The sequence below is a fragment of the Astyanax mexicanus genome, chromosome 15 (genome assembly GCF_023375975.1).
Source record: "Astyanax mexicanus isolate ESR-SI-001 chromosome 15, AstMex3_surface, whole genome shotgun sequence".
Taxonomy (NCBI): Eukaryota; Metazoa; Chordata; class Actinopteri; order Characiformes; family Acestrorhamphidae; genus Astyanax; species Astyanax mexicanus.
Window position 1 is genome coordinate 16,308,208 of NC_064422.1, and position 15,217 is coordinate 16,323,424.

The 15,217-nt window shown below is 39.1% G+C and overlaps 1 protein-coding gene across 13 annotated transcripts in view; it reads left to right on the forward strand.

Annotated features, from left to right (window-relative positions):
* LOC103038321 (calcium-activated potassium channel subunit alpha-1-like) overlaps positions 1-15,217 on the forward strand; it is a 162,206-nt gene that overhangs the window by 72,323 nt on the left and 74,666 nt on the right. For all 13 annotated transcript variants that reach the window (XM_049464508.1, XM_049464512.1, XM_049464513.1 and 10 more), the window contains exon 3: positions 5,845-5,906. In XM_049464508.1, the coding sequence (XP_049320465.1) occupies positions 5,845-5,906 (62 nt within the window). The remainder of the gene's footprint in view (positions 1-5,844; positions 5,907-15,217) is intronic.

Sequence of the window (15,217 nt, forward strand, 5' to 3'; positions counted from 1 at the left end):
AAGTATTAAAGCAGCTCCATAACAAAAAAACGCCACAATACAAATATCAAATACAGTGCTTCAAAATTAATGTGTAAAATACGAAGGTATATAAAATGGAGAAAACGGCACCCATAATAGAGCCGGTTCCAATAGGTTACTTCGAAGAGTCGGCTCCAGAGCCGGATCGATCGCGAACGACACATCAATAACATTCAGCAACAGTAAAGCCCAAGACCGATAAACGAACCATAGGAGCGTCGCGAGAATGAGATCACAACGAATGAGGATTAACCAAGGACACTAAGTTTATTTATCATCGATCAAATTAGGTTTTGGTGCTGCATGAACGAAACACTTTGCAAGCAGTGCCTGAAGGGTCAGCCCCACTGAGGCGTGGGCGAGTGTGTGTGGACAGTAGGAAGGGAGCAGGCTATCAGCGCCACATTGCTGGTTCAATTTAATTTCGAGCACTAAACGTAAGCAACACAAGCAGGCGTGCGGAGCGGCAGAAACGTAAAAAAAAAACGGAGGGCGGGCGCGGGGCTAAAACTATCGGGTGCCAGCAGGAGCGGGTTTAAAAACAGCCATCCAGCCCAGACTTCTCGAGCGAAGCGTACAAACTCAGCCACAGGCACCGGACAGAGCCGTGGAAAACGCAGAAACACCAAGCAACTATCCGAACACCGCCGAGAAAAGCCTCAGCACTAGACCAGAACGCCACAGAATCGACACTGAGCCGAAACAGCCAGCACGATTCAGCACAGGGCTGCGAGCCGAGACAAAGCATCGGAGCAGCAAGCGCGACACGGTCACGTGATCCAGCAAAACAGGAACCCAGACCGCCAACAGCAAACACAGCGAGGATCCAACCAAAACGCCAGCGACAGAACAGAGAGCAATACAAACCAACATGGATCCTACGAGCAGGAAATCGAGCCAACTACGAACGAGCAGCCACGCAGACGGGCGAAAACGGCAAACGGAGAGCAGGCAATGACAAACGGCAGAAACACCATGAAGCCACGCGGCAACGACCGGCGCCCGAAAACGTATGTCAGCGTCTGCAAGCAGGGGAGAACAGGTATGAGGGAGGTCTTTTAAGGACAGGTGGGAGTTGGTGATTGGCTGAGAAAAGTGGCGTGATTTCGAGTTTCCCGCTAGAACCTACGCGGAGCTTTCAGATCTATTCAGCCTCAGTGTTCATTCAGACTCAGATCTATTCATACTCAGTGTTTACTTATACTCAGGTCCATTTGGACTCAGGTTCACTCAGACTCAGGTTCATTTAGGCTCAGGTGTATTCAGATTCAATGTCCACTTAGACTCAGATCCACTCAAGCTCAATTATATTCAGACTCAGGTCCACTTAGACTCAGGTTTCCTTTGCCTCAGGTCTATTCAGACTCATTGACCAACTAGACTTAGGTCTATTCAGATTCTGATCCATTTATACTCTGGTCCACTAAAACCCAAGTTTATTCAGACTCAGGTTATTTTATTCAGACTCAGGTTTTTTTATTCAGACTCATGTTTATTGACAACTTATTGACTTATTGACACTGATCCAATTAGACTCATTCACAAAGGTTCACAAAGACTCAGGTCCACTCAGGCTCAGGTGACAAACTCAGGTCCACTTAGACTCAGGTCTAGTCAGACACAGCATAGAGCTGCAGAGTAGTGGAACTGTGTTCTCTGGAATGATGAAGCTTCATGCAGTTCTTATAGACGGGATACGTTGGGGAGTTGGGGATGAGGTGGCGGTTTGATCATTCAGCCCAGAACATCCTGACCTCACTGATGCTGTTCTTGTGGTTTGTGGATGCAATAAAATCCTCAAAATAATGCTCTAACATGTAGTAGGATGTCTAACAGTCTGGACAGGAGAGAAAGTTACTCCAACAAAAGCAGGATGAAATCTTTTTGTAGTAGCCTCGATTTTGAAAGAAACAGGGAATGAGCAGGTGTTCAAATACTTGTGTCTATATCGTGGTTTATAGGTAGACACTTGCACTAGTGCACTAGTATGTGTGTATTTCTCTATTGGGAGGAAAGTGTGTGTGTGTGTGTGTGTGTGTGTGTTGTGTGTGTTGTGTGTATCAGTCTGGATAGAGTTGTGCTGTGGTTCTCCTGGGTGGGTCAGTCTGGGGCTGGGCTGTTGTGTCGGGTATGTGAGTCCCTCTAGAGCTGACCTGCTTCTACCTGCTGTGTCCCACTTTTACACACAAACACACACACACACACACACACACACACACACACACACACACACACAAATGCTGCAGGAAAAATGTTCTGTTCACTTAAGAGAACAAAAAAAACATGTAAACAAGACACAGGATAGAATTTAACAATATTCTGTAAACCAATCAGTCAGTCAATCAATCAATCAACCAATAAACTAATTAATTCAGTAAAAGTATAGAGAGATAAGAAAAAAAAAACACTGTAGTGAAGTGTCCCCTCAGGCCATGGCTTGGGAATGCCCACCCCTGTATAAGTGGTGAGGGGTTATCTTCTGATAACACCTCACCAGTGGTGGAGTCATGAATCCTGCATTTTTTAAATGTTGCTGTAGGGTCTTTTGTGACCTCTTGGATGAGATGCCGCTGCACTCCTGGGAAGCTTGACCACTGGTCCACATTTCTCACTGTGGTTTTCTGGAGTCCACAAACTATAGAAATGGCTTTATAACCTTTTCCAGGCTGATAGATCTCAATTAATTTCTTTCTCATTTGTTCCTGAATGTCTTTGGATATTGGCATGATGTTTAGCTTTTGAGCATCTTTTGGTCTACTTCGCTTTGTCAGGAAGGACCTATTAAAGTGATTCCTTGATTTAAAAAAAGGTGTGGCAGTAATTAGGCTTGGGTGTGGCTAGAGAAACTGAACTCAGGTGTGAAAAACCTGAGATAAGATTTTTGGATTTAAAAACTGCGCCTTATGTGTACTCATGTTGTGTTTGACTATAATTAAAATTAGTTTAACCCTTTCAGACCTGAATTGTAGTAATTCTAGTAATTAAAAAATATAAGAATATAAGAATGCTGTTTTTTTTAGTGACATACACAAAACAGGACTGTAATATTTGAACATAAACTCTATATTAAATTAAATCCAAAAAACTTCATTTTAAAATCAGTATTTTTCTGAATACAAATCAAACAGTTAATGTCCTCCGAACCTTTAGTTTCATTATGGTTGTCTAGTTTTTTTTACATCTGTTTTCAAACCTGCAGAATTTGGGTTTGATTCCTGTTACTGATCTAAATTATTACGTGGAGTAGAGTGTGAACAGGCAGCTTCTCCAAGTGTCCTGTAAGAGATTTTATAGCCCTCAGTTTTTCAGAGTGTAAATAAGTTATTTTACTGCAGGAAAAATGGGTTTTATATCACCTACACCTGTAGCCTGTGTAAGGGTCAAGGAATTTTAATGGGCTTTAATGTCCAATGCATTGTTTAGCTTTTTTAATATTTGATATTTTACCAACCAACCAACTAATATATATGGAGGACCAAAAAAGTATAAATAAATAAATGCACATATAAATGTAGTGTCACGTCTTAGCCCTGTCTCATGTCTCTGTGTGTCTTCCCCACGTGACCTGTGCCTCTCTGTGTCTCCTGTCAGTAGATTTCCACCATGTGTTTCTCATTTGTAGCTCCGCCCCTTCCCCAGGTGTTTCCAATTCTAGTGTGTTTTATGTTACTATAAATAGCCCTCCTCTGCCACCTTGTCCTCCATCGGTCTTTGCACCTTCCCCTGTTGTTTCGTCTCTCTCTGTGTTTCATAGTTTCTCAGTGTTTCATAGCCTCTGTTCTTCACATCGTAGTTTCTGTTTATCACTTGTTCATGTTTCTAGTTTCTTGTTTATGTCCGTCTTCCTTGGCTCCTTGTAGATACCCCTGCTTTGTGTTTATTAGTTTATTCCCTTGTATATATTTCCCTAGCCCTGTTAGTTTATTTCTAGTATATCTTGTTTGTTTAGGTTTATGTTATTTTGTTTCACTGTTTATTTTGGTTATTGGTTTATTATCTTTGTTATGCATTTTCTTGTTTCTTTGTTTCTTTGTTATTTATTTAATAAATTATTTATTTATTTCGCCCTTACCTGCACTTGTGTCCGCTTTCCTCGTCACCCTGCCTGGGTCACCCCCATTTCCGTGACATGTAGAAATAGATAAATATCTAAATAAATAAATTAATTAATAAATATATATATCGATAATATATAAAGTAAATAAAGATTATAAAAAGTGTTCTAAACCACTTAAAATGAGTAAAAATTAGCTCTTACTTTGAGTCTGAGTTGCTGTGTTTTCTAAAAAAAAATGAAATACATGATGTCCAATGTAATGGACGCACAAAGGGTCTGAAAGGGTTGATGATGTAGGACATTTAAGCGTGACAAATGTGCAAAAACATAAGAAATCATCAAGAGAGCAAACACTTTTTCACACCACTGTATATTCTATACCGGTTAAACAGTTCTTGGTCAGCACAGTGTATGTTGTGTTAGATTATACAGCAGCTGGCAGAAGGACAGCAGGTTCTAGAGCTGTTCTACTTAATGAGTTCTGGGTCAGCACTGAACAATTGTTTTCCGGATTTCCTGAGGAGATCTTGTTGCTGGTTGTGGTGGTGGATGGTTGATGAAGTGTGTGTGTGTGTGTGTGTGTGTGTGTGTGTGTGTGTGTAATTGTAGTTTCGGTGTACTGACTGATCTAGTCTTACACTTCAACATGACTCTTCCCAGGTATGGACGGCTGATCAGGTTTCATATAACAAGCTGTACAGCACTGCTCTACCTTTAACCCTCACTTAACCCTTAAACACCCAGAGCATTTCACCAACGACCCAACACTTACTGTACTGCTCTGCACTTTCAGTTACTACCTGTAATTAACTCTGTATATCATTATAATACTAAACCCAAATAAACATAAAGTCAGTGATCTAGAGTATTTATGTTTCTACTATTTCCCTAAAATGTTGCTAAATTTAAAGCATTTTTATGCTGGTCCAATTAACAATATAGTTTAGTAAATAAAAAAATTGACATTTTTAAATTAAGATTTTGTATTGGCAAGATATTGTTCATTTAGTACAAAATCATGATACAGGGGTTACGATTCAGTACATCACAATACAATGCAATACTGTAAGAAGGGTGATATATTGCAATTGTTTAAATCAAATTTTGGGAAAAAATGATAAAATCTGAGTATAAGAAAAATGTACATTTTAGGTGTCAAAACCATGGGACACAGCACAAAATGAACCACTGTCTGACATAAACCTTTGCATACTGTGTACTCTGCATACTGTGTACTCGTTCAGAGGTGATTATTTTTGGCCTGTATTTTGCTCCTAACTTCGGTTAGCACTGCTGGAGCAGCATTAGCATTACTTGGTAACCACGCTAAGCACTAGCTCTTTATTATAAGGGTGTAGCCTGCTAGCCTTGGTGGAAATCCGCAAATCTAAGCTTACTGTAAATAAACAGAAGCACTTTACTCACCCAAATAAACAGTTTTCAGGAGAGGAATCTTAAAAAGAAAATGTTTTTTTTAAAGAATTAACTTACAGTTTTGTTTACTTAATTTAGCTTAGTTTTATAGGTCTCACTGCTGGCTGCTGAATTAGAGGGAAATCATGGCGACACCCCTGTTCCTTACTAGTGTCACATAATGCGCCTTATAATCCAGTGCACCTTATGTATGAAAATAGACGTTTATTGATAGTGCGCCTTATAATCTGATGTGCCTTATAGTGTGAAAAATACAGTATACTGTATGTCGACAGTGTGTGTTAACTAAAGATGTGTCCTGTTTTCTGTGTGTGTGTGTGTTCTCTCTTCAGGTGGTGCTGGTGTTCGCCCTCAGCATTGGAGCGCTGGTCATCTACTTCATCGACTCTTCTGAGTGAGTGTTTCTTCATTTATATGTCTCAGTTTTGTCCATGGGTTTAATGGTGGTCCCAAAAATGAATGCACACAAGCATCATTGATGGGAAGAGGAGGGGTTAAACATGGGCACCATCTGTGGGGGTCTAGATGGGACCCATTTGCCCAACTCAAGCAAGCGCTGGAGGGAGAGAGGGGCTACGTCATTGGTCGTTTTGTGTGCTTATATTTAAAGCAATGTGCTAGACTAGTACTGTCTGTATGTGAATCAGCTTATTAATGTTACATAATTATAGAAGACATGATGAAACAGGTGATGTCCCACTCCTGATTCGTCCTGAGGTGCAAAAATAAATTATGGAACTTAATAAAAAAATAAGTCAAATTGGTCATGCCGGAAGAGCAGCTAGTCTGTCAAACTCTAATTTAAAAATATTAAAAATATAAAAAAAAAACATGTGTGATGTGTGTAGTTCAGAGCAGGGTGATCAAATGCACTAAAATCCATAACTGTACCCTGTACATAATTTTACGTTTGTGTGTCTGATTTACACATAAATTATTATATTTATTTTGTTATGACACATTCACCCATCCTGGGAACTCTCTTCAAATTCATTTACATTTTTTTACTGGGTTCTTTGGGTGCTCAGCACCCCCAAACCTCTGATTTCAGATTTTCTTTTTTTTTTCTTCAATATTAAAGCTGCTTGAAAAGTTGAAGGAGCTGCTGGTTATTCTTAAAATGTAGAAAAATAAAACATTTGTTTTTTTATTATACACAGTGATATGGTGTTAAATAAAACACTATTTCTACACCTTTAACAAGTAGTTTAAAGTAGCTCCACACTTTATTGGTAGAATTCCGAGAGCCCTTATATTTAAAAGGTGCTCAAATAGATTATTAAAATAATCTATTTGTAATGTGTTGGATGGGCTATGCTATGCCCCTATTACTAGCATTGTGAGCCTCGGCTAAAAGCTACGTATTTTAGAATGCTAGGGGTGCACAAAGGTGAACTATTCCACAAAAGTTTGTACTCATTATTATGGTTAACTACACCCAAAGTCTATTTCACACCAGATTTCTCCTTTAATAAAGTTGAAACATGATCAATCTGATCATTAACATTTTTAACTGCCGCAAATCATGACGGAGAAGCTCATATTAAGGTACGGCTGCAGGACCTGCAGGATTATTCAAACAATAAATAGCACAGAATGTATATGTTAAGTTTTAGTTTTAGGTTTTATCTGTGCAGAACATTTGTAGTTAGAGGAGTAACCAAAATGAAATCTAAAGAGCTGTGTATGGGTGAAAAACGAGCAACTGTGAAACTGAGAGATTAGAGCACCATTAGAGCGCAAATATTGTTAATAGCCAAAACACCTGTATGGAATGTCCTGAAGAAGAAAGTCTTCACTGGTGTACTAAGTAAAGGGTGAAAAACAGGTAGACCAAGGGAATGTCAGTTGATGACAGAAACATTGTGAGTTCTGTAAAGAAAGACCCTAAAACAACTGTTAGTGACATCAGCAACCACCTCCAGAGAGCAGGAGTGAATGTATCACAATCTACTCTTCAACAAAAGTACAGGGGTTTCAACTGAAGATTAAAACCACTATTAACAAGGTAAATAGGAATTTACCAAGAAGTATAGAGACAAGCCTGTGGACTGATTATGAACTGATGAAAGAAAGATAAATGGGTACCACTTTAAAATAAGACTACCTTTATAAAGGCTTTATAAATGGTTTACAATTAGTTTATTACTGGTTACTAATTAGGTTGTAAATGCCTTAAAATCATTAATAATCAGTTATAACACATACATAGAAAGGGCAACAATATAGATGGCTGTGGGTTCACTATTTGACAAACGACAGGTCATTGTTGCCCTTTCTACGTATCTGTTATAACTGATTATTAATGATTTTTAAGGCATTTACAACCTAATTAGTAACCACTAATAAACTAATTGTAAACTATTTATAAAGCCTTTATAAAGGTAGCCTTATTTTAAAGTGGTACCAATATATGTATACCAATGTGATGGAAAGGCTAAAGTTTGGAGAAAGAAAGGATCTGGCATGGCTTAAGCTCGGCATTAATCTTAATTGATGTTTAATGGACTTAGAAGTCTACAGAAACATTTTGTATATTAAGTTAAAGAAAGATTTAACCAAACTAATTTTGACATCCTTCATCATGCAGTAAAATGATGACCCAAAACCCACTGTATAAAAAAAAGCATCACAGAGAAAGAATGCAGAAGGTTAATGATGTCAGTGGGTCACAGACATGATGCAGTTATTATGTAAGTAAAACATTTGCAACTAAAGATTAAGTCTTTTATATTCACTTTAATACTTTTACTCATGAGACAAATGTGTGGGTCTAGGCGGAATGAAGATGTGTATCAGATCCAGATGTAAAAACCTGGAAATTAAAGCTAAAATGTTAAGCTTTTAAGCTTATATTCATCTTTTAATGATAAAACCCAAGTTTTTTTTTAAGTCTACAGCAGAAATAATGGATCGGCGTCACTGTCTCAACATTTTTGAAGGGGACCATTAAATATTGAGCACTTTACCATAACACCATATCATCATAACATTTCGTCCCTATCCTGAGAGATTTATCAGTAGCTGCCGCTAGTAGTAACCCACTAAGAACCCCCCCACATAGCCCACATACCACTCATGTCAGACCCACACAAGTATGTTGGCTGTGTAACATATTCATAACACACCTATTCCCCTCCACAGCAGTGCTCTATAGTGTAACAGCGAATCATCATGATCATGATCATGATCATCATCCTCTGTCCCCTCACAGCTGATCAACACAATGAGGCTTTGTGATGCAACTCTTCTGCTTGTGTGTATAAAAGAGAGACAGAGAGAGAGAAACAGAGAGAAAGAGAGAGATAAGCCACTTGTCCTTACATCATTCCAGTCCATATTCATTTGTCTGCAGCTCATTTCATCCTCCCTGCACACGCTGACCTTGCGGGACAGATTAAGGATGTGCGGCCGTTATATAAACACTGGGGTAAAGACCTGCAGTATCTGCTCAGTGTTCCTGCCTAATGCCCCATTCAGTGATTAGTCCCAGCATTGCCGACTTCTTTTTTCATGTAGCAGCTGAACTGTGCAGGTTTTTCCCACAAAGGTGGGAAAACGCAAAAGTTTCGCCAGCCTTTAGATTAGTAACAGTGATGTAAATACATTTGTAACACCTAAGGATGGATTAAGGATAGCCTGCAAAACGTCTGTTATGAAATATGGTAGTTTACCTGGCAATTTGTAGTTCCCTAGAAAGTCAAGGAGCCATGGTAATGACTTCAGTGGAAGTCAAGGGACCCATCAGGGATCCCACCAGCCTAACAAGAATCAGGACACCCTACCTCTAGACATGCACACTCAAAACAGAGGATTAGGGATAAGTGGTAGGGCTAAGGGGTAAAATGTGATTGGGCCTAAGCACATCTTCTACCCTGCATTGAATTTGTTCTGTCTGTTTGCCTCCAAAGGTTAATACCATAACAATTGTGACTGAGGTGGGTTTAATGTTATGGCTGATCCAGTTCCTCTAAACAAAAGATCTGAAGTAAGTTAGACTCTATAAAAGAGTCCACCTAAACCCCCGCAATGTTTAGTTCTTCTTGTCCAGTGCGTTAGGATATGGTCATTAGAGCTGGTGTTTAACTGTGGCAGTTTTTTGGGAAAGACCAGTGATGTTATTGTTCTACTGATTACACCAACTCCCCTGTTTCAATTCCTTGTTTAATGTTAGTGTTAGTGTTCCCTCGTCCACTTGCCCTAAATTTCCTAGTAGAATCCTCATAGTAATGGCTGTTTCTTTGCTAAATTAGCTGAAGTGAGTAGTAGCTGACTTTAAATCTTCTTTAAAATTTCCTACTTACCGAGGTTGGAGGCCGTAAATATGTTTTTTATCACATTAGAACCGTGAATCATACTAGACTTTTCTCATGTATTGCTATTAATTTTATTAGTAAACTAATAACAATAGTGTAAGCAATAACAGAGCAATAACAGAAGTGTAAGCAGTTTACAATATGAACTGTTTGCATCAATTTGTTGACCTCTTGTTCCTGACACGCCTCCAACTGGGATACTCTTATCTAAAATTCTGAGTTTCTTACTGGTAAATACGAGTTTGTGGTGGCGTTCATGTGCTCTCATCTCATAAGTACGATATTTCCAACACAACTTAAAGGCAGCATAAATATTGGTACATAATTTGCTCTTTTCAGCCTAGATCAGCGAAACAGTTCAAACATATACATATATAACCAAAACCATAACAATTGATTTCCTCTTTTAGGGTTCCCACACATCCTGGAAAAATAGAAAATAGAGATAGCATATTTTAGACATTGATGCCTACTAGAGCAACAGCATTTAGACCAAAACGGATGCTTCATATTAAGCCACGCTGAGGCTGGCTCTTAGCATTGTGGCTAACATGCTCCTAGCCTGCTATTGTCCCTGTTCGCATTATGAAAAACTGGCTCCAACCCTGCTTAGCCCGACTGTTAGCATTGCTGTTAACCTGCTTCAACCCTGCTGGTGTGACTGTTGGCATTGTGGCTTTAACCCTTTTAGAATAGATTTGTTTAAAAATAGATTTGTTTACACCTCTCAAAGTTATGTTTTTTTTTATTTCAAAATGTACATGGTTAGCAGACTAGCGCACTGAAGCTAACCTAACCACTGGTCTTCTAACTGAAAACTCAACTCAAACTCTAACTTTCCAGTGATGAGTGGAAGTTGACGAGGGCACGTTTATAACCGCATTGAAACGCAGCCCAAGTTCCACTCATGCGGTGATAAGGAAGAGGAAAGGCTGACTTCCTGTCTGAGAGGAAACAGTCTGTCAATTAGTGCAGATCAGAGAGAAACACGCACAACACAACTAGAGCTGCAGTATCACCAACAAAATACACAGTGTGTCCAAATATTTGTGGACACCCTTTCTAATGAAGGTACTAGCTACTTTAAGTTGTAGTATTGCTAATGGAATTGGACTTTCTTGAGCAATTGGAACCAATTGAAACCGTTGACACCATGCTTAATGCCAGGTGGGGGGCTATAGGGGTCAATGATGGTGCTCCATCCAACACTGTTGTGCATATACTATAGTATGTATTAAATACACAATGAATTTGGTTACTCGTGAGTCTGGAATGTGTACTTTAATGTCTGATTGGATTGATTTTAAATTTAAATTTAAAACTGTTCAGTATGAATGTGAAACACAGTAAATTAGTTTAAGCTTCTCAAAGTTTTTTTCTGCACTTGGCTTGGCTGCACTTATTAGCTTGGTGTGTTCATTTACTCTAGACCTTTACTTCATTCTACCTCACTCTACCTCACGCTATCTCACTATATCTTGCTCTACCTCGCTCTACCTCATTTTACCTTGCTCTGCCTTATTCTACCTAATGCTACCTCACTCTAACACACTCTACTTTGCTCCACCTCACACCTTTGTCTGTCTGCCTCTCCTCTATCTCTCTCTACCTTACTCCACCTTTCTCTACCTCACTCTGCCTTTCTCTGTCTCCCTCCACCTCACTCTAATTTGTTCCACCTCGCTCTACCTCACAATCTTCCTAACTCTACTGCAGTCTGCTGATTTTAACCACACACTAACTTGCTCTACCTCACTCTGCCTTCCTCTAGCTGGCTGTGCCTCACTCTGTCTCACTCTACTACATTCTATCTCACTCTTTCTTGCTCAATCTCACTCTTTCTCACTCTACCTTGCTCCCTCTACCTCACTCTCCTAACCTTGCACAGACCACCTCAGTCAGCCTTTTTTCGTTCTACCTCGCTTTTTCTTAGATCTTCCTCACTCTACCTCGCTCTACCTTATTCTACTACACTCTACCTTGCTTTATCTCGCTCTACCTCACTCTGCTACACTCTACCTCGCTTTATCTCACTCTACCTCACTTACTGTACTTCACTTTGATCTTCTTAACTCTACATCAGTGTGCCTCTTTCCACCTTACTCTACTACCCTCTACCTGGCTCTACCACACTTACTTTGATCTATTTCACTCTCCATCTTTATTCAGCACTCTACCACACACTACCGCACTCACTGTACTTTACTTCAATCTACTTAACTCTACCTTACTCTTTCTTACTCTACCTTGCTCCCTCTACCTCACTCTACCTCACTGTAACTAACTCTACCTCACTTCCCCTATGTTCTACCGCTCTAGTTCACTTCACCTCACTCTACTTTGCTTCACCTTGCTCTACTTCACTCCACCTCTCTCTACCTTACTCTATTACACTGTACTTCACTCCACCTCTCTTTACCTCACTCTACTACACTCTACTGCACTCTACCTCGCTCACTTCACTATATTTTGATCTACTTAACTCTACCTCACTGTACACAGCTCCCTGTACCTCATTCTACTACACTTTACCTCACTTTACTTTAATCTATTTTACTCTATATCTTTCTACAGCACTCTACCGCACTCTACCCCGCTTACTTTATTTTACGTCAATCTACTTAACCCTACCTTACTCTTCCTTTCTTGCTCTTGTATGAGTTTGCTTTCATTCACACTGTTATCTCAGCTCTTTCGGTGTGTTTATTCAGGTTGGTTTACGTTAAAGACAGAGGGGTATCTCCTGTTTATCAGCTGTCGTAAAGGCAGGTCGGTATCGTCAGGTGTGTTTGTGTTTGTGTGTGCGTAGAGATGTACACTGTGTGTAAGCCGGCCTCTCTCTCTGGGGTATTAGTTACATTAAACGTCTCTTAATTACAGAGGGCGCTGGGTTTCGGATCGCTCCCCATCACAGAGCTGTGACGTTCTGCTCAGACCTGCTGGAGCATAGCTAACCACACTCAGCCAGGTCCTGCCGCACATCCTGCTGCAGCAGCTGCTCTAAAGCTCCACGAACTGGACCGATCTGATCTAATCTCAGAGCACTGGACTTTCTGTTCCGTCAATCTGTTACATTCAGTCCAGGCACTTCAGCCTGACAGCAGTTTGGTATATCTGTAGCCTGCAAGAATCACCTGCGGAAATCTAGTCTAAATACACATCTTACACCCTCTGCAAGGTGTGGTGCGACGCACTGATTGGTTTCTTTCACACTAAGCCTAAAACACACTCATGATTAATAAAGAGACTTAGTACTTGCCTTTTATGCGTTACTTTTCCCATCATTATGATAGCAAAGCCACACTGATACACCCTAAATCAAGCTGCATGGTGCGCTTGAATCACTAAAATAGGGCCCTAAAGGTCAAAATGTATGTGGACAGACACACTTCATAAGCAGTGCATTCAGCTGCTTTAAGTTGTACCCATTGCTGACACAGGTTTTGCAAATGCACTAATGTGGCTTGTCTAGTCCATGCAGAGTGTAGAAGCCCTGTCAGTATAACAAGATTAAACAGGATTGTTTACACTCTTTTAATGAATGAAATGTACAGTTGGGTCATGGTCCCAAAGCACTGATCATATCCTTTATATTTCTATTAGCATATTGTTGATATAATAAGAAAATTTTTACAACATGATAAAATATTGATATATCGCCCTATGAAGTGAATTTTGTGCCAAAAAGTTTTACACAAAAAAATAAAATCCGCAATCAAAGTTTTGAGAATAAAAAAGAATTGTATGTTGCAAATTCAAAAGAGAAAACATATAAAGCAAATATATTTATATCCAAATACTTGGTTACTTTATTATCCTTTGCAGTTATTTGAAAATTATTTCAGTTTGGATTTTGTCAGTCATCGCATTTATTTTTATGTTTTTGGGGATTTTTAATTTATTTTATTTTTTATTTTTTGGGACTTTTGCTTTTGTCAGTTTCAGATGAGGTTTCAGGGTACCAGCAGCCAAAACTGTGCAAAAACTCAGAAGGAAAAAACCGAAGCAGAAGCAAACGAGAGATTCCAGAAGCAAAAGTCTTTAACAGAAAAATACAAAAAAAAAATAAAAGCAATGACTGACAAAATTCAAACTAAAATAATAATTTAACTGCAAAGGATAATAGAGTAACAAAGTATATTTAAAAATATATATTTGCTATATGTTTTTTCTCTTTTGAATTTTCAACATACAATTTTTCCTTTTTGATTTAAAAAAATTGGATTACAGATTATTTTTTATTAAGTGCAACAGGAAACTGTCTGGGAAACTTACCCCAGGTGTGTAACTTGACTGTATAGATGTTCCTAAAAGTCATTTGGATCATCAAGGTGTTTTCTGGCAATATTGATTAAAGAGCTTTAATGTTCTTTTTGCTCAGCAGTTCTTTTGTGACCTCTTGGATGAGTAGTCGCTGCACTTTTGGGGTAATTTTAGTCGGCCGGCCACACCTGGGAAGGTTCACCACTGTGTGGATAATGGCTCTCACAGTGGTTTGCTACAGTCACAAAACTTTATCTTTCTCATTTATTTCTGAATTTCTTTGGATATTGGCATGATGTCTAGACTATCTTCTGGTCTACTTCGCTTTGTCAGGCAGGTCATATTTAAGTGATTTCTTGATTGAGAACAGGTGTGGCAGTAATAAGGCCTGGGTGTGACTAGAGAAATTGATCTCCACAGTTCATAAACCACAGTTATATATTTTTTTCCACAGGACCATGTAGGTTTGGAATTGTTTTCTCCCTTAATAATAAAACTTCATTTAAAAACTTCATTTAAAAACTGCATTTTGTGTTAAGTTGTGTTTGTTTTTGTCTATTAGTTGAATTAGTTTGATGGTGTTAAACATTAAAGAGAGATAAACATAAAGCAAAAGAATAAAAAAATCATGTACCACTGTACATTTACTTCAAAACAGCTTTCAGTATGTTAACACTGGGCTTCATGAAAGGTCTTGTATTCATGGTGAAACTAAAACAAAGCAACATCCTCCTGCAATTAGACTCACCTGCTGTTCCAGCCGGCTTTCTTGTGGACACAGTGACCACCACACGGCATATGGCAGGAAACAGGCCAGAAGAGTCAATACAGAGATGCAGGAGATAGCGGTGCGGAGCGTACACCAGCGCTGATGAGCTCATAATGGAAAACAAACTGGTCTGCTGTGCTGGATGTGCTGGTGGCAGATGTTTTTCATAATAAAACGTGTTATAAAAGCTGCAGATGCGCTTTTGCTGATAAGCAGACAAGATGAGAGAGAAACAGTGAGAGATGTCGTTTCTGAAATTCAGAAGGTTTGAGGTCAATATATTGTCCACCATATATATCATTTCAGCATCGTCAACATGATCTGCAGAAAATAAAACAAAAAAATCTTCACAGATTC